The sequence below is a fragment of the Choloepus didactylus genome, chromosome 3, assembly GCF_015220235.1.
Source record: "Choloepus didactylus isolate mChoDid1 chromosome 3, mChoDid1.pri, whole genome shotgun sequence".
In the NCBI taxonomy this organism is placed as follows: Eukaryota; Metazoa; Chordata; class Mammalia; order Pilosa; family Megalonychidae; genus Choloepus; species Choloepus didactylus.
Genome location: NC_051309.1, coordinates 131,094,789 through 131,114,503, shown reverse-complemented (window position 1 = coordinate 131,114,503; position 19,715 = coordinate 131,094,789). Strand labels below are relative to the sequence as shown.

At 39.3% G+C, this 19,715-nt stretch overlaps 1 protein-coding gene across 1 annotated transcript in view; it reads left to right on the top strand.

Moving 5' to 3' along the window:
• The window catches only part of LOC119530433 (rho GTPase-activating protein 20-like), a 39,647-nt gene extending 20,312 nt beyond the window's left edge, over nt 1-19,335 (top strand). Inside the window, exons 8-14 of the mRNA XM_037831471.1 lie at nt 524-718; nt 3,098-3,276; nt 4,688-4,849; nt 7,100-7,209; nt 16,974-17,163; nt 18,093-18,204; nt 19,158-19,335. Of these exons, the coding sequence (XP_037687399.1) occupies nt 524-718; nt 3,098-3,276; nt 4,688-4,849; nt 7,100-7,209; nt 16,974-17,163; nt 18,093-18,204; nt 19,158-19,303 (1,094 nt within the window). The 3' untranslated portion in view covers nt 19,304-19,335. The remainder of the gene's footprint in view (nt 1-523; nt 719-3,097; nt 3,277-4,687; nt 4,850-7,099; nt 7,210-16,973; nt 17,164-18,092; nt 18,205-19,157) is intronic.
• Nucleotides 19,336-19,715: the final 380 nt, after the last annotated feature.

Sequence of the window (19,715 nt, the reverse complement as noted above, 5' to 3'; positions counted from 1 at the left end):
CATAGTGATTCTCAACATATATAGCCCAATTGTTTAAAGAATATTAACCACAAATGTTTATTAACATATTTTCTTTGATCCTTATAAGTCTTCATGATAGGGAGTAGAAGTATTTGAAATAGTAAATTTGAGGCTCAGAGGGGTCAGGTGGTTTACTTAAGATGTATGTATCTAGTTAGTGTCCAGGCAGAAACTAGAAGATCTTAAATGTTCTCAGATAGAAACGTAGCAAAAGTCAGCATTGTCTTATGTACAGACTTATCTATGCCTTCCAATCAAGACAACATGTTTAAAGACTTTTTTTTTCTGTTTACTTTTTAAAACTCCTTTGCTTGCGCAGCTGCATAATGCAGGGTCTCCCTCTTGAGAGTGCTCATGATGCTCCTTGAGGAGACAGCCTTTCTTCCAGGAGCCCAGGAGAACTGCAGATGCACCAGGGTGTACACACACTCACAGTAAAGTAGCTTTGCTCATACCCATCACCAGTCAGCCTAAATCTATATTTAGATTTTTCTCTGTATAGGACATGAACATCCTTATGAAATTGAAATGAGCCATCTTCGAGCCACTGAGCTCCTGCCACAGGGATCAAGAGTCTCCACTTCTCCTTCCACCTTCCAGGGATCCTTCCCCCTGGAGCAGGGCTTCTCATCTCGAGAAACGCAAGTTCAGTTCATTCTGAAGCCCAGGCACCCAGCCCGGAGCCAGCACCCGAAAGGTGAGCCACTTCCCTCTGCAAGTGCCTCTCTCAGCTCATGTCTCCATTTTTGAAAACAAACTCATGACACACAGATGATTCTCCAAGTGGGGCAGTTTGGCAGGGACCTAATCTCTGCCCAGAATCAGGCTTAGAAAAATCTCAAAGATCTGACCTCAAGACCTAACTCACTTCCGGAAGCTTTTTTCCCTTTTTCCAGATAGTTACTACTCCCTTTTCTGTATCTCTGGAGCACTTTATACATATTATAATTATATATATACACATACATATATATGACTGTGTGTCTTGTTAGAATATCAGCTTCTCAAGGCCTGGGATCTCACATTTTCCCTCCCGGGGCTTTTCCAAGTATCTAGGCCAAAGCAGGAGGTGATGAATGACTGCATGGCTTAGACACACCTGAAATGGGAAGACTCAAATGGAGAAGAAGAGTTATGGAGTTGAATTAAAGTCTATTCTAGCTTTGGACTGAAGTGGCCTTGGGGTTCTAGCCTGAATTAGCTCTCGGTTCTTCCCTACAGCAAGCTCATTTCCGTGTCTGCTTCAGACCCAGGTCTAGACTGGAACTAAATTGAGTGTTTATGATCAGGGGAATTTTAATCTTCCTTCTTGTCATTCTTTTCCCTACCATTCCAGTATTCTCTCATCGATATTTTCTTCTCTGAAACCTATTTGTTATTAATTTGGAGAGTAGTCTGGCCAGAATAGAATTTCTACTTAAATCATTTTTATTGTTATGATTGTTACTCTATAAGCAGAAAGTTTCAAAGGTTTTATTTTTTAATAGCTTTATATCAGGGACAGCATTCTTCTTAAGATGTATTAAAAATAAATAACTGAATATATTTGGATAGTTTTAGAAATAATAAAACCAAGTTAAGTGTAGGGAAAGCAGACAGAGTACAACGTATATTAAATGTTTGCACATGTTGACATTGCAGGATACACAGGAAGCCTCTCCTAGGTTTAAGAATGTATTTGCTTTCTTTCTCTCCTTTTAATATGGCAGGGGTGTGAATGTCAAGGTAGGAAGAAAGGTGTCATTCCTTCATGACTGCGGCCCTTCTGGGGGCTGTTAAACCAATGGAGAATGGGGCTGAGGGTCTGCTTCAGGGGAGGAGACTGGAAGTCTTGGGTGCCTTGGGCCCTTTGAGTGAGGGAAATTACTTTTATCCTGCTGCAATGAACCATGTCATGTCCTGCATTTCATACATTTTATTACTTAGTCCTATGATGTGTAGGTAGCATCATTCATGTTGAAGCTGAGGGAACTGAAGCTCAAAGAGATTGAGTAACTTGCCCCACTAAGTGGCAGAACCAGAAGCCCACCCCAACCTCTCTGATCCAGTGCCATAAAGCGTTGCACTTTAAGGACGCTTTTACTACCTCCTAGAAAAGCCAAGTGAATGGACATTTAGGGAGATTTGGTGAAATATTGCTTGTCTGTTTATCTTCGCACATCTTGGCTCCTTCATTGACTCTTTTAGTACTTGATATAAGCAGTTTATTTAAGAAAATGTCAAGATACCTTATCAGTAAAAGCTTCATAGCTGAGTAGTATAACAGATCTCTTTGACCTCAGCTTTTCATGGCTGACCACCTGTTCTTTGAAAATCTCTTCTCCTTCAGCATTCCTTTGACAGGGATTGTCAGAAAGGTAAAAATCATTCATCTCTGGGTATCTTGGTGTCATGTCATAAGAAACGAGACTACCTGATGTCTTACCACACAGCCAGCATTTAATAACTACTTCCCAAGGAACCTGACTGGAGAAGGTGAAGTCATGTCATCCATGGAGCTTCCTAAGGGTTGTGCCCCCCCACCCCCAGCATAGAAGACCTAGTGGCTGACTGAGGAGTGGGATTAGGCAGGTTGTGACATGAGAGGCAGATCCCTTTAATAGGGGAGAGTTTTCACCATGGTTGGGTTCTCTGAAAGCCAAACAGGAAATCTAGGAGGAGAAGAAACTTCTTATGAAGGTTGGTGTTTATCAAATTCTGCTTGATTTGTATACCAAATATTTTTAGATTTTTTTTTTTTTTAAATGTGATCTGACATCTGAATTCACTGATCATTCTTATAATATCAGTAAACTAGTATAGCTGGATGTTAAGTGCTTCTGGTTGCAATGCAATAGGAAGTAAATAGCACCATCTGGGAAGGATTACCACCAAAAGAATTGAACCTACTCTGATCAAGCCTCCAGATGTAACTATCAGTCTACAAAATAAGTGAAAATGAACACATTAACCCCAGAAAGACGCAATCAGCCAATTCGAGAATGTGGGAAATTCTACACAATAAATGACTCAGTTTAGGGTAAGTGAATTAAACTACAACTTTCAGCTTCTTCTAATAATCTCATTTCTTCTTTAGTTTCAGACCAGAAGACAGTTAGAAGGAGACCATCTTTCATAAACTGGGCCTTTTTGAGGGGCTCTGGCACTCCTCAGGACAAACTGTGCAAGGATTCATCAACTCCTTCACCACGACATCTCTTTGGAGCTTCTCTCACGGATATTTGTGAGAATGATAACCTGCCCACTGCTCTTCTGGTAGGTTTCTTTGGGCCTTCTGCAGCTCCCCTGAAGAGGGACGTGGAGGAAGGCAACTCTGGGAGGTCAAGTGCTCTCATCCAAGATTATGCAATCAGAGAAATCATTAGACAACCCTTGGTTTGGGCTGAGATGCTCTGTTAACATTATGTCAAAGAATAAAACTCTGATTTAGCTATTGCAGAATCCTGAGTCAGACACAGAAATTTTAATCTTGACCATTTCACTGATTTCAGCAAAGACTCACATGCACCTGCTCAGAAAAATCAGAATGTGCTTCTGTGTGTACAAATCTCTACAGACTCCACCTCATCCTCAGATTTTCCTTTCAGCATCTTCTTGAACTTGCACTAGTCTTGTCTCTTTTAATTACTTCTTCAGCTGAGACTAATCAATCTTACTACTCAGAATATCTCACATTTGTTTGATTTGTATTTCAAGTGCTTAAGCACAAGCGTAAAGATTGATCTTCTGGCATATATTAAGCCTTTAATCCTAATAGAATGTGCCAAATGAAAGCCACAAGGTTTGGCCTGTGTTGTCTCAAATTAGTGTATTAAATCATCAGTGTTAATATTTCTTGAGTCTCTAATATCCTTCCAGGCACTCTACTAGTGCTTCACATGCTAGATGTGAAGAAACTTATTGCACTAGGTGCATATATGTACTACACCAAACCATGTCCTTCACAGCAGATTTAGGGCTTAGTTATGATTATCATCATCGCCACCTTAAAAATGAGAAAAAGAAAAGCTTCAGTAAAGTGAAGTACACACAGCAAATATATGACATAATAGATTTAAATCCCATGGATTACCTGACTCCAACATCTATTATCTTTCTATACTGCAAGCAGAGGTCATGAAAATAGAAAACAAGGAAATGAAAGACTGATGGCGAGAGAGTGTAATTGGAGAAGGCTTCCTAGAGGAGAGGGTTTTGGAGCCTGATTTTGAGAGGGAAATAAATAAAAGAAGTAGGAATGTGGTGTACAATTGCTTAGAAGGAAATAAGCAAATGGGAAATGAGTATGGCACAAAGATTTTTATTTTGGGGGAAGAGCATCCATTAAGGAATAATGAGAAGAGCATGGTGAAGTAGGAGAGTGATTTAACAGAAACCTTATGTGGACAGAGAGGTTTGATTTTAAAAGTGTAAATTCACTGAAAAAAGGAAAATCTGATTCAAACAAGTGTTTAAAATGTGTAAATGTATGAACATAGAGTGGATTCATGGGTAGAGTATATATTTAGAGACGCCAAACTTTTTTTTTCAAAATTTACTTTAGTCCTTCCAGCCATCCTTCCAGCTCATATACTGTAGCTCCTGCTGTCAAAAAGGCAGCAAGCTTGTGCTCCAGGCGTGTAGGTATGAAATGCTATGTATTTATCTTTTCTTTTCTTCTCCACAGGATATGATTTTCTTTATTAATCAAAAAGGGCTACTTTCAGAGGGCATCTTCAGAATATCAGCCAGTGTACAGGCATGTAGAGCCCTAAAGGAGAAACTAAATTCTGAAGTCAAAGTAGACTTGGACAGTGAATCTGTTTTTGTAGTAACGTCTGTCTTGAAGGTAGGAAAAATTCTATCATCATCCACGTACAACATAGTTCTAACATTATATGATTGGTTTCCTTCATCATGATTGGCAAAGAAACATAATAGGTATAATAAATTCAGAAACTGAAAAACACTTTACAAAGTTAAGAAAACCACCTTGGGTGTTAAAAAGCCCCATATGTCATATATGCTTTCCTTTTTGGTCACACACCACCCTCCCTGTCTTTACTCCTTACAACTTCAGATCGCTCTAGGACTTTTGCCTTGTTTTTAGCATTTATTTATGTTCCTGTTGGCCATTTACTGCCTACCCTTTTCCCCTTCCCAGATATTCTTGACTATTTAGCAGAGATTGCTTCCCTTCATTTGGAGTGAAAGAGGTCTTGTTAACGGGTCAACTTTGGTTTCTATGTTGTAGGAAATCAAACTTAAGCTTAGCATAATAAGGAACTGATGGTTCTGGGTCAGTATATCAATCTTTTGTAACCTAATCATGAAAGTAACATCCCATCACATTTACTGGATTCTATTCCTTAGAAACAAGTCACTTTGTCCAGGCAATACTTAAGGGGAAGGGATTACACAGGGCACAAATCATACTGAAGCTGCCTACCATATGCCCCTTTTCGATATAAAGCATGTTATAAGCAGGAATTAGCAAGAAGGTAGTATAATTCTTAGACATCTCTGAAGTTTTCTCTTCCTAAAGCTGACTTCCATTGATGAGGATCAGACTTTGCAAACTTGGCCTTGTTAATACCATGCCAAAACTCACTGGACGGTCAGTCTAAACCAGAAATGAGTATAGGATCAGGAGCACACTGAGTTTGCCATTGAGTGGACTATAAGCAGAGGACCAACAGCAAACACCCTTGACATATTCCACCTGGGACATGTTCTAGCTTCACTACACCCTGCCCCATCAATGGACTGTGCAGCACAGAGTCCAGGAAACAAGACAGGAGAAACATTCTCTGAGTGAATGTAAATTTGGCACACATCAGGCAAAGGTGCTCCTGAACCCTTCCAGACCCCCAGAGTCATCTGCAATTGGAAGTGCTTCCTCCTTTCCCATATATGGGTACTGCTCTGTGGGGAACACAGTGAAAAACACTAACTACCATAGATGGTTATTGTATAGCAGTAATTTCATAAAAGTATAAGAGAACTGGGACTTTGTTTTCTCTACTTCTCTATCCCCAGTACTCAAAACAGTGCCTGGCACAAGCAGGAGCTCAGCAAATATTAGAATGAGTGAATGATTACTAGATTGTGATCATGATTGTTACCCTGGGGTCATTTCCTGAACTAGGTACTCTTAAAAGAAGGATTGGACTGTTTGGTGGGACCAGCAAATGGAAGGCATGCCTTTGGAGCTACCAAGGGGATATGATAACTTCCTCTCCTTCTGGCGCAAAAAATTAAAGCTTCATAGATTTAAATAGTCCCAATTATGTGGTATTCAGTATTCATCAATGACTTGGCCCTATAAAGTGACAAATTTCCCAGGCCATCACTTAGAAAGCTTACACTTGCATGCCTCTAGTCCTAGTTTTCACAGGCCTAAAGTTGTGATAGATCTAAATTTCAATTGCATTCCTTTTATAGGAGGATGTATATATTCCAACCTAAGGGGTCATAAGGAGTAACATGTAGTTACCCCCTAGGGATTTGGGTATATTTCCAGTATCTGCTGTTTACACAGGTCTGCAGTGTTAAACTTTTGTACCACTGAAAGAAAGGAAAAATGAAGCCATTATGAGAGGAGTTTTCTCCCAAGGGGGGCACACATACCTCACATCAAGAAACCCAATCGTCTCTTCTGTGTCTGTGTGTTTTGTTTGTTTCAGAACTTTCCTTGCTAGACAATAAGAGCACCATGGCTAAAATAAGCAAGCAAAATGTGTTTTTCTTTTCAAGAAAATAATGGGTTTAGGATGGTTTATCACCAGCCTTGTCAGTTTGTACTAGTTTACAAAAATGTACAAAAAGAGGAGGTTACAGAAAAAAGAAGGGGTTTTATCTTCATTCCCACCACAGTCTAGACTCTGCTCTTATGCCATTAGTTTTAGTTGGAGAAAATCCAAGCACATGTTTCTGGGTGTGCAAGTCAGTGTAGTTGGAACTGAGCTCTGTGTAGGTCACTTTGGGTAGCTGGGAAGGAAGTGGGGACTGAAGTGAATTTGTCAAGAAAATGTTTTCTCTGTAATATCCCCAATATACATTTGCCAGAAGAATAACATTATTTTTCATCTCTGTAAAGGATTTTCTTCGAAATATCCAAGGAAGTGTATTTGTAGCCAATCTGTATGATAAATGGCTTGATGTCATTGATCAAGGGAATGAGGAGGAGAGAATAACTGCAATCCAGAGGTAACGATTCAATAATTACTTTACTCACATCTCAAAAATGCAATCAACGAGGCGGGGCAAGATGGCAGACTGGTGAGCTGTATGTTTTAGTTACTCCTCCAGGAAAGTAGGTAGAAAGCCAGGAACTGCGTGGACTGGACACCACAGAGCAATCTGTCTTTGGGCATACTTCATACAACACTCATGAAAATGTCAAACTGCTGAGATCAGCAAAATCTGTAAGTTTTTGCGGCCAGGGGACCCGCGCCCCTCCCTGCCAGGCTCAGTCCCCTGGGAGGAGGGGCTGTCAGCTCCGGGAAGGAGAAGGGAGAACTGCAGTGGCAGCCCTTATCGGAAACTCATTCTACTGATCCAAATTCCAACCATAGATAGACTGAGACCAGACACCAGAGAATCTGAGAGCAGCCAGCCCAGCAGAGAGGAGACAGGCATAGAAAAAAAACAACACGAAAAACTCCAAAATAAAAGCAGAGGATTTTTGGAGTTCTGGTGAACACAGAAAGGAGAAGGGCGGAGCTCAGGCCTTGAGGCGCATATGCAAATCCCAAAGAAAGGCTGATCTCTCTGCCCTGTGGACCTTTTCTTAATGGCCCTGGTTGCTTTGTCTATTAGCATTTCAATAACCCATTAGATCTCTCAGGAGGGCCCTTTTTTTTTTTTTTTTTAATCCTTTTTTCTTTTTCTAAAACAATTACTCTAAGAAGCCCAATACAGAAAGCTTCAAAGACTTTCAATTTGGGCACGTCAAGTCAAGAGTAGAACTAAGAGAGCTCTGAGACAAAAGGCAATAATCCAGTGGCTGAGAAAATTCACTAAACACCACAACTTCCCAAGAAAAGGGGGGTGTCCACTCACAGCCACCATCCTGGTGGACAGGAAACACTCCTGCCCATTGCCAGCCCCATAGCCCAGAGCTGCCCCAGACAACCCAATGTGACGGAAGTGCTTCAAATAACAGGCACACACCACAAAACTGGGCGTGGACATTAGCCTTCCCTGCAACCTCAGCTGATTGTCCCAGAGTTGGGAACGTGGATCAGTGTGAATTAACAAAGCCCCATTCAGCCATCATTTGAGCAGACTGGGAGCCTCCCTACACAGCCCAGCAGCCCAGAACTGCCCTGGGGGGACGGCACTCACCTGTGACATAGCACAGTCATCCCTCAACAGAGGACCCGGGGTGCACAGCCTGGAAGAGGGGCCCACTTGCAAGTCTCAGGAGCCATACGCCAATACCAAAGACTTGTGGGTCAGTGGCAGAGACAAACTGTGGCAGGACTGAACAGAAGGACTAGACTATTGCAGCAGCTTTAAAACTCTAGGATCACCAGGGAGATTTGATTGTTAGGGCCACCCCCCCTCCCCGACTGCCCAGAAACACGCCCCACATACAGGGCAGGCAACACCAACTACACACGCAAGCTTGGTACACCAATTGGGCCCCACAAGACTCACTCCCCCACTCACCAAAAAGGCTAAGCAGGGGAGAACTGGCTCGTGGAGAACAGGTGGCTCGTGGACGCCACCTGCTGGTTAGTTAGAGAAAGTGTACTCCACGAAGCTGTAGATCTGATAAATTAGAGATAAGGACTTCAATAGGTCTACAAACCCTAAAAGAACCCTATCAAGTTCAGCAAATGCCTCGAGGCCAAAAACAACAGAAAATTATAAAGCATATGAAAAAACCAGACGATATGGATAACCCAAGCCCAAGCACCCAAATCAAAAGACCAGAAGAGACACAGCACCTAGAGCAGCTACTCAAAGAATTAAAGATGAACAATGAGACCATAGTACAGGAGATAAAGGAAATCAAGAAGACTCTAGAAGAGCATAAAGAAGACATTGCAAGACTAAATAAAAAAATGGATGATCTTATTGAAATTAAAGAAACTGTTGACCAAATTAAAAAGACTCTGGACACTCATAGTACAAGACTAGAGGAAGTTGAACAACGAATCAGTGACCTGGAAGATGACAGAATGGAAAATGAAAGCATAAAAGAAAGAATGGGGAAAAAAATTGAAAAAATCGAAATGGACCTCAGGGATATGATAGATAATATGAAACGTCCAAATATAAGACTCATTGGTGTCCCAGAAGGGGAAGAAAAGGGTAAAGGTCTAGGAAGAGTATTCAAAGAAATTGTTGGGGAAAACTTCCCAAATCTTCTAAACAACATAAATACACAAATCATAAATGCTCAGCGAACCCCAAATAGAATAAATCCAAATAAACCCACTCCGAGACATATACTGATCACACTGTCAAACACAGAAGAGAAGGAGCAAGTTCTGAAAGCAGCAAGAGAAAAGCAATTCACCACATACAAAGGAAACAGCATAAGACTAAGTAGTGACTACTCAGCAGCCACCATGGAGGCAAGAAGGCAGTGGCACGATATATTTAAAATTCTGAGTGAGAAAAATTTCCAGCCAAGAATACTTCATCCAGCAAAGCTCTCCTTCAAATTTGAGGGAGAGCTTAAATTTTTCACAGACAAACAAATGCTGACAGAATTTGCTAACAAGAGACCTGCCCTACTGGAGATACTAAAGGGAGCCCTACAGACAGAGAAACAAAGACAGGACAGAGAGACTTGGAGAAAGGTTCAGTACTAAAGAGATTCGGTATGGGTACAATAAAGGATGTTAATAGAGAGAGGGAAAAATATGGCAAACATAAACCAAAGGATAAGATGGCCAATTCAAGAAATGCCTTCACGGTTATAACGTTGAATGTAAATGGATTAAACTCCCCAATTAAAAGATATAGATTCGCAGAATGGATCAAAAAAAATGAACCATCAATATGTTGCATACAAGAGACTCATCTTAGACACAGGGACACAAAGAAACTGAAAGTGAAAGGATGGAAAAAAATATTTCATGCAAGCTACAGCCAAAAGAAAGCAGGTGTAGCAATATTAATCTCAGATAAAATAGACTTCAAATGCAGGGATGTTTTGAGAGACAAAGAAGGCCACTACATACTAATAAAAGGGGCAATTCAGCAAGAAGAAATAACAATCGTAAATGTCTATGCACCCAATCAAGGTGCCACAAATTACATGAGAGAAACACTGGCAAAACTAAAGGAAGCAATTGATGTTTCCACAATAATTGTGGGAGACTTCAACACATAACTCTCTCCTATAGATAGATCAACCAGACAGAAGACCAATAAGGAAATTGAAAACCTAAACAATCTGATAAATGAATTAGATTTAACAGACATATACAGGATATTAAATCCCAAATCACCAGGATACACATATTTTTCTAGTGCTCACGGAACTTTCTCCAGAATAGATCATATGCTGGGACACAAAACAAGCCTCAATAAATTTAAAAAGATTGAAACTATTCAAAGCACATTCTCTGACCACAATGGAATACAATTAGAAGTCAATAACCATCAGAGACTTAGAAAATTCACAAATACCTGGAGGTTAAACAACACACTCCTAAACAATCAGTGGGTTAAAGAAGAAATAGCAAGAGAAATTGCTAAATATATAGAGACGAATGAAAATGAGAACACAACATACCAAAACCTATGGGATGCAGCAAAAGCAGTGCTAAGGGGGAAATTTATAGCACTAAACGCATATATTAAAAAGGAAGAAAGAGCCAAAATCAAAGAACTAATGGATCAACTGAAGGAGCTAGAAAATGAACAGCAAACCAATCCTAAACCAAGTACAAGAAAAGAAATAACAAGGATTAAAGCAGAAATAAATGACATAGAGAACAAAAAAACAATAGAGAGGATAAATATCACCAAAAGTTGGTTCTTTGAGAAGATCAACAAGATTGACAAGCCCCTAGCTAGACTGACAAAATCAAAAAGAGAGAAGACCCATATAAACAAAATAATGAATGAAAAAAGTGACATAACTGCAGATCCTGAAGAAATTAAAAAAATTATAAGAGGATATTATGAACAACTCTATGGCAACAAACTGGACAATGTAGAAGAAATGGACAATTTCCTGGAAACATATGAACAACCTAGACTGACCAGAGAAGAAATAGAAGACCTCAACCAACCCATCACAAGCAAAGAGATCCAATCAGTCATCAAAAATCTTCCCACAAATAAATGCCCAGGGCCAGATGGCTTCACAGGGGAATTCTACCAAACTTTCCAGAAAGAACTGACACCAATCTTACTCAAACTCTTTCAAAACATTGAAGAAAAGGGAACACTACCCAACTCATTTTATGAAGCTAACATCAATCTAATACCAAAACCAGGCAAAGATGCTACAAAAAAGGAAAACTACCGGCCAATCTCCTTAATGAATATAGATGCAAAAATCCTCAACAAAATACTTGCAAATCGAATCCAAAGACACATTAAAAAAATCATACACCATGACCAAGTGGGGTTCATTCCAAGCATGCAAGGATGGTTCAACATAAGAAAAACAATCAATGTATTACAACACATTAAAAACTCGAAAGGGAAAAATCAATTGATCATCTCAATAGATGCTGAAAAAGCATTTGACAAAATCCAACATCCCTTTTTGATAAAAACACTTCAAAAGGTAGGAATTGGAGGAAACTTCCTCAACATGATGAAGAACATATATAAAAAACCCACAGCCAGCATAGTACTCAATGGTGAGAGACTGAAAGCCTTCCCTCTAAGATCAGGAACAAGACAAGGATGCCTGCTGTCACCACTGTTATTCAACATTCTGCTGGAAGTGCTAGCCAGGGCAATCCGGCAAGACAAAGAAATAAAAGGCATCCAAATTGGAAAAGAAGAAGTAAAACTGTCATTGTTTGCAGATGATATGATCTTATATCTAGAAAACCCTGAGAAATCGACGATACAGCTACTAGAGCTAATCAACAAATTTAGCAAAGTAGCAGGATACAAGATTAATGCACATAAGTCAGTAATGTTTCTATATGCTAGAAATGAACAAACTGAAGAGACACTCAAGAAAAAGATACCATTTTCAATAGCAACTAAAAAAATCAAGTACCTAGGAATCAACTTAACCAAAGATGTAAAAGACCTATACAAAGAAAACTACATAACTCTACTAAAAGAAATAGAAGGGGACCTTAAAAGATGGAAAAATATTCCATGTTCATGGATAGGAAGGCTAAATGTCATTAAGATGTCAATTCTACCCAAACTCATCTACAGATTCAATGCAATCCCAATCAAAATTCCAACAACCTACTTTGCAGACTTGGAAAAGCTAGTTATCAAATTTATTTGGAAAGGGAAGATGCCTCGAATTGCTAAAGACACTCTAAAAAAGAAAAACGAAGTGGGAGGACTTACACTCCCTGACTTTGAAGCTTATTATAAAGCCACAGTTGCCAAAACAGCATGGTACTGGCACAAAGATAGACATACAGATCAATGGAATCGAATTGAGAATTCAGAGATAGACCCTCAGATCTATGGCCGACTGATCTTTGATAAGGCCCCCAAAGTCACTGAACTGAGCCATAATGGTCTTTTCAACAAATGGGGCTGGGAGAGTTGGATATCCATATCCAAAAGAATGAAAGAGGACCCCTACCTCACCCCCTACACAAAAATTAACTCAAAATGGACCAAAGATCTCAATATAAAAGAAAGTACCATAAAACTCCTAGAAGATAATGTAGGAAAACATCTTCAAGACCTTGTATTAGGCGGCCACTTCCTAGACTTTACACCCAAAGCACAAGCAACAAAAGAGAAAATAGATAAATGGGAACTCCTCAAGCTTAGAAGTTTCTGCACCTCAAAGGAATTTCTTAAAAAGGTAAAGAGGCAGCCAACTCAATGGGAAAAAATTTTTGGAAACCATGTATCTGACAAAAGACTGATATCTTGCATATACAAAGAAATCCTACAACTCAATGACAATAGTACAGACAGCCCAATTATAAAATGGGCAAAAGATATGAAAAGACAGCTCTCTGAAGAGGAAATACAAATGGCCAAGAAACACATGAAAAAATGTTCAGCTTCACTAACTATTAGAGAGATGCAAATTAAAAGCACAATGAGATACCATCTAACACCGGTTAGAATGGCTGCCATTAAACAAACAGGAAACTACAAATGCTGGAGGGGATGTGGAGAAATTGGAACTCTTATTCATTGTTGGTGGGACTGTATAATGGTTCAGCCACTCTGGAAGTCAGTCTGGCAGTTCCTTAGAAAACTAGATATAGAGCTACCATTCGATTCAGCGATTGCACTTCTCGGTATATACCCGGAAGATCGGAAAGCAGTGACACGAACAGATATCTGCACGCCAATGTTCATAGCAGCATTATTCACAATTGCCAAGAGATGGAAACAACCCAAATGTCCTTCAACAGATGAGTGGATAAATAAAATGTGGTATATACACACGATGGAATACTACGCGGCAGTAAGAGGGAACGATCTCGTGAAACATATGACAACATGGATGAACCTTGAAGACATAATGCTGAGCGAAATAAGCCAGGCACAAAAAGAGAAATATTATATGCTACCACTAATGTGAACTTTGAAAAATGTAAAACAAATGGTTTATAATGTAGAATGTAGGGGAACTAGCAGTAGAGAGCAATTAAGGAAGGGGGAACAATAATCCAAGAAGAACAGATAAGCTATTTAACGTTCTGGGGATGCCCAGAAATGACTATGGTCTGTTAAATTATGATGGATATAGTAGGAACAAGTTCACAGAAATGTTGCTATATTAGGTAACTTTCTTGGGGTAAAGTAGGAACATGTTGGAAGTTAAGCAGTTATCTTAGGTTAGTTGTCTTTTTCTTACTCCCTTGTTATGGTCTCTTTGAAATGTTCTTTTATTGTATGTTTGTTTTCTTTTTAACTTTTTTTTTCATACAGTTGATTTAAAAAAGAAGGGAAAGTTAAAAAAAAAAAAAAGAAAGAAAAACAAGGAAAAAAAAAAGATGTAGTGCCCCCTTGAGGAGCCTGTGGAGAATGCAGGGGTATTCGCCTAACCCACCTCCATGGTTGCTAACATGACCACAGACATAGGGGACCTGTGGTTTGATGGGTTGAGCCCTCTACCATAAGTTTTACCCTTGGAAAGACGGTTGCTGCAAAGGAGAGGCTAGGCCTCCCTATATTTGTGCCTATGAGTCTCCTCCTGAATGCCTCTTTGTTGCTCAGATGTGGCCCTCTCTCTCTGGCTAAGCCAACTTGAGAGGTGAAATCACTGCCCTCCCCCCTACGTGGGATCAGACACCCAGGGGAGTGAATCTCCCTGGCAACGTAGAATATGACTCCCGGGGAGGAATGTAGACCCGGCATCGTGGGACGGAGAACATCTTCTTGACCAAAAGGGGGATGTGAAAGGAAATGAAATAAGCTTCAGTGGCAGAGAGATTCCAAAACGAGCCGAGAGGTCACTCTGGAGGGCACTCTTACGCACACTTTAGACAACCCTTTTTAGGTTCTAAAGAATTGGGGTAGCTGGTGGTGGATACCTGAAACTATCAAACTACAACCCAGAACCCATGAATCTCGAAGACAGTTGTATAAAAATGTAGCTTATGAGGGGTGACAATGGGATTGGGAAAGCCATAAGGACCACACTCCACTTTGTCTAGTTTATGGATGGATGAGTAGAAAAATAGGGGAAGGAAACAAACAGACAAAGGTACCCAGTGTTCTTTTTTACTTCAATTGCTCTTTTTCACTCTAATTATTATTCTTGTTATTTTTGTGTGTGTGCTAATGAAGGTGTCAGGGATTGATTTAGGTGATGAATGTACAACTATGTAATGGTACTGTAAACAATCGAAAGTACGATTTGTTTTGTATGACTGCGTGGTATGTGAATATATCTCAATAAAATGATGATTAAAAAAATGCAATCAACTTACTCTTAGAAAAAAATTAGCTTATATTTTACAGCTTTGTCTGCTGAAATAATGACGGTTGCCAAAGGGTTTCATTTGGCCACACCCATGGAAGTCAGTCTAAAAATAGATGTATGCCTTTCTGCTGTCATTGAATTAGTTTTTCTCCTCATTTTATTAATATGGAATCCTTGACTGTTGTGTATCTTCTGAATTATCTGATGTCAATAGATGAAATCCATTAGTCATAGAGAGATGCTAAAGCCCAATCTGCCAGTGTTATGATCTTTACTTGGGCAAATATTGAAGTACTCAGAGAAACCCTTATTTTGTTCAGAAGTTGAATGCAACAAAACATTTTTGTATGCATTCATGCCTACAACTCTGCTCATACAGAGGTAAAGGACCTAATCCCTCCCCACAAGAAACTCAAGAGTCTTACAGAAGAGAAAAGTATATGAACTACAAATTACAATAAAATGCAATCAGTGCTATAAGAGACACCAACAGGTATGGTGGGAGAACACTGGTACAGCATTTAACCCATTGAAAAGGGTCAAGAAAAAGGAAGAGAAAGTTGCAAAGTCAAAGCCTGACAACAAATTATTCCTGGTCTATACCCATGCAAGTGAAAATTGCTGGCAAGACTTAATGTGAATGCTACTTGCAATATAAGAAATTAGAAAGAAGTATCCAAAACATAATTTTCCTGAGCATTTCTTCTGTGAAAACCCAAGAATTCCAATATGTGGTTTGCATGTCTGTTTAGCACAGATTTTTTGAGCAACATTAAATGTTATAAATTATTTCCCTCACATTGCTTTTGATAGACCCCTTCTACCAATAGAACATAAACTTTGCACTGAAAAGTTAGGAACCAAGGAACAGCCATCAAAGTCACCAGAAACCAAGGCCATGGAGCAAAATAATCCTCCACTCCCATTACAGTTTAGAGGAGACTATTTGGGTGTACATCAAGCATCACATCTTATACCTCTTTGCTGCTCATACCACCACATCTACTCCCATTACAGTTGGTAGGAGAGTCCTTGGACACAAGGAATATCAAATCCAAAGCTCTCATTTGCTCATATTACTACTTCTACTTCCATTACTGTTGAAAGGAGATCATTCAAGGATATCAAACATCACATGCCATGTTCTTCACTGCTCACAATTCCATAGTTCTTCACTGCTCACAATCCAAAACTTTGCATGCTGAGTGGTGTGTACTGAACCTTGGGTATTGTCAGTTCATAGTACTGAGAACGAGGGTCCATCTTACTGGCACCGTTTCTGGAGATCATGTTCTCTCCAAGTTGCAAATCCTTGTTGAAAAAAGTTAAAACTATAAATATCAACTTAAAAACAGTTTCAGTGCATGATAAAAAATCCCATATCAGTTACAAAAATTAGAACATTGGAAAATATAATATCATAAACTTCAATGAGAAAGTGATTCACTGAGATTGATTTGGGATAAAATTGACTTTGGACACTGGCAAAGCAGAGTATAGCATCTCAGAATGTACCTGGAAGTCTTAGCAGATAAGGTTTGGATTTTCACCAAGAGACAGTATTCCTTGGAAATAAAGGGAGATCTTGACATCTAATTGATGTTTAACTTCTTCAGTAAGGTTTTATGAGCTTTGATTGAGCACATTCTGGAATGTTATGGGGCTTTTAAACACTTATATTAAATAAGATATTAATATGGTTTGTCCAAGTTAAAACACATTGTAGTGGTTTCAGGAAAATATTTCAGGCATTATTTTTTATGAAACATTTCTACATTTCTTTACATTTTCATTGGATTGTGATCATGGTGTACATAAAAATGCCCTGTTCTGTTTCTCTGAATTTATGAGTTCTTATGTAAAATGGCTTGCTTTAAGAGTGCTTCTTTTCTGTGTCTAGACTTTCAGACCAGCTGCCAAGAGCGAATTTGGTTCTCTTGCGATACCTTTTTGGATTGTTACACAACATTGAACAGCATTCCTCATCGAATCAGATGACAGCTTATAATTTGGCAGTGTGTATAGCCCCAAGCCTTCTTTGGCCTCTTACTTCCGGCAGCCCAGAACTAGGGAGCCAACTCACAAAAGAGGTAATGATATCTCTCATTTTTTCTCCCTGGGGGGATGGGGGTGGGGGGTTGTTGAGTCCCCACTTGGAATCTGACGTTAGGGTATTAACTCTGAAGGACCATTTTTTAAAATGTCACATTTTTATTGCACTTCTCTAGAGTGGCAGAGTTGTTTATCATGTTCTAATGGGGTATGTGAACGTGGGTTACTAAGTGGGAAATTGAGAGAGCAGCAGTGGATCCAGTAGGCTAAACACTAAACTGACTGAAAGTATAGACAGATAACAAAATGCTGTGATATGAGAAAAAAATTTCTGGGCTTTGGAGTTCAATTCTCAGCCTCACCTTCAGAGAGATGTATAAGCCTGTGCAAAATTTCCAAGCCACAGTTTCCTTATCTGTACAATGGCAGTGGTGTTAACACCCAGCTAGTTGGTCATTACCTGCAGTTGTGCCCATGCTGTGCCTGGCAAATCCTGTGGGGCTTGGGCAATATGAGCACCCTGTCTCCATACCCATTGTCCTTCCCCTGCAATTGTGGCTCATTCAGAGAAATACTTGGCTGATATTTTTCCTCTGCTACTGGGGTGAGGAAACTAGTAAAAAAAAAAAAAAAAAAAAAATCCCCAAATGGAGCCGCAGTGTTCCTGCTGAAATCATATTATTCCCCAAAGTACACCACGAGAACAAGCCCGAGGCAAGGAAATGCATGGGGAGAGATGCAGTTCAACAAAGTTGTATTTTCTCTCCAGCTGCCTCTTTCCTTCACAATAATCTGACAGAGAATCTCTTCTTCCAAAGTTTAAGTAGTACTTCTTCACTTAAGAAGTGAAATTTCATGAGTTTTGTCTATTGGATTTTTTGTTAAATTCAGGATTCATATATGAAATGTGCTTTTACAACCATGCCATATGAAAATACATACCCATTTTTGCCCTCTTGTGTTACAGGTTTCTCTTGTACAATTTCTTATTGAAAACTGTATCAGGATATTTGGAGAAGACATCACTTCCCTCTTAGAGGAAAACTCAATGAGTTGTGAGAATAAAGAGAAGACTTCAGGTACTGTGAATAATTTAGTTGGTTTTTGTGAGAAATAACTGAGCTGTTAGAGGTCGTGGGAGATGCAGAGACAGTGGCAGTTCTGGAATTGAGAGGATAGCCCGAGGACAATGATGCCGGGGCCCAGGGCGGCTCCTGCTCCTCCTTCAGAAGAGTGTCTCCTAGAGCAGGGGAGGTGTCACACTGTTGGGAGACGAAAGGATACGAGGTCCTTGACTTTAAGAAGGTGCTAGTACAGCTTCCAGTAGCATCAGGAGAAAGCACAGTATGACATAGTGGTTTGGAACCTTTTTCAAACAAAACTTTAAAATGGAACCCATATATGAATGTGTGGGTGTGTTCTCTCGTGGAAACCAGAGTAAGGAACCCAGAGCACTGCCTGTTGTATTTCTCCCCTGTTCCTGCTCAGTCATCCCTGTGGCAGCTCAGGAATCCAGTGCTGTTTGGAAAAGAACCAGCATCATTAAGAAAAATGGACTTAATGTCAAACAACCTTTCCAGGGTATAAACCTCTATGCCAACATTTACCAGCTGTGTGTTCTTTGGCCAGTTATTGTATTTCAGCCTCAGTTTCTTCATCTCTAAAATGTAGATAAAAATAACATCTTAGGATTATAGTAAGAATTAAATAAGATATTGGATATTATATAAATATAAATATATATAACATTTAAATAGGGCTAGTAGAAGTTTCCTGAGACTAGAAATAGCATTCCTTGAGCCTAGCTAATCATAACAAGCTGCCAGCAGTCCATTTTATAAGGCAAAGTTTAAATTCAGAACCTGGGGTGTGAATCATGAGTCTCTTCATATTTTTGCCATTTCTTGGTTTTATGACATTGACCTCATTGCTTTGAGAAAATCTTTAGTAAAATCTATTTCATCAGGGATTGAGATGAGTTTGGTATCTGAGAATATGTTTATACCAAGACAACTTTTTGTGTTTCATTCAGCAGTGACAGTGGATCAGCCTCTTGAGTCCAAGATGGAGGAAATTATAGTGATTCATGAAAAGGCACAACTGCAGGATTATGACAAGGTCTCATGTGACATTGGTCCACCCAGCTCGCCCACCAGTCTCCAAGTCACTGAGGATTAGAACCTACATAATTATATTTCACTCCTCCTTATCCTTCATTTCCTGTAATGTCCCACTGAGGGCTATTTTTTTCTCCAAAATATTTGCAGGAATTTGCTGAATTTGGATTAAATCCTGCAGTTCTGTAAAGAAATAAGCAAATTTCTTGGTGCAAAAATGAACATGAGTCACCTTAAACTAAGAAATCCACTTTAGATAATTGGTTTTTAGTTGGAACATTAAATGAAAAAGTGAGCACCATAAATCTTTTAAGGCATTTTTGAGCTTTCCTTTTGCTTGATATTCCCTATTATCTATATTTGAGAAAATCTTCCTATAAATTATTTCTTCTATCTTTTCCTTTCTATTATATTGTATTAATATAAAATATAAATATATGTATATAGTATTGTATTCTATTTATATATTGTTT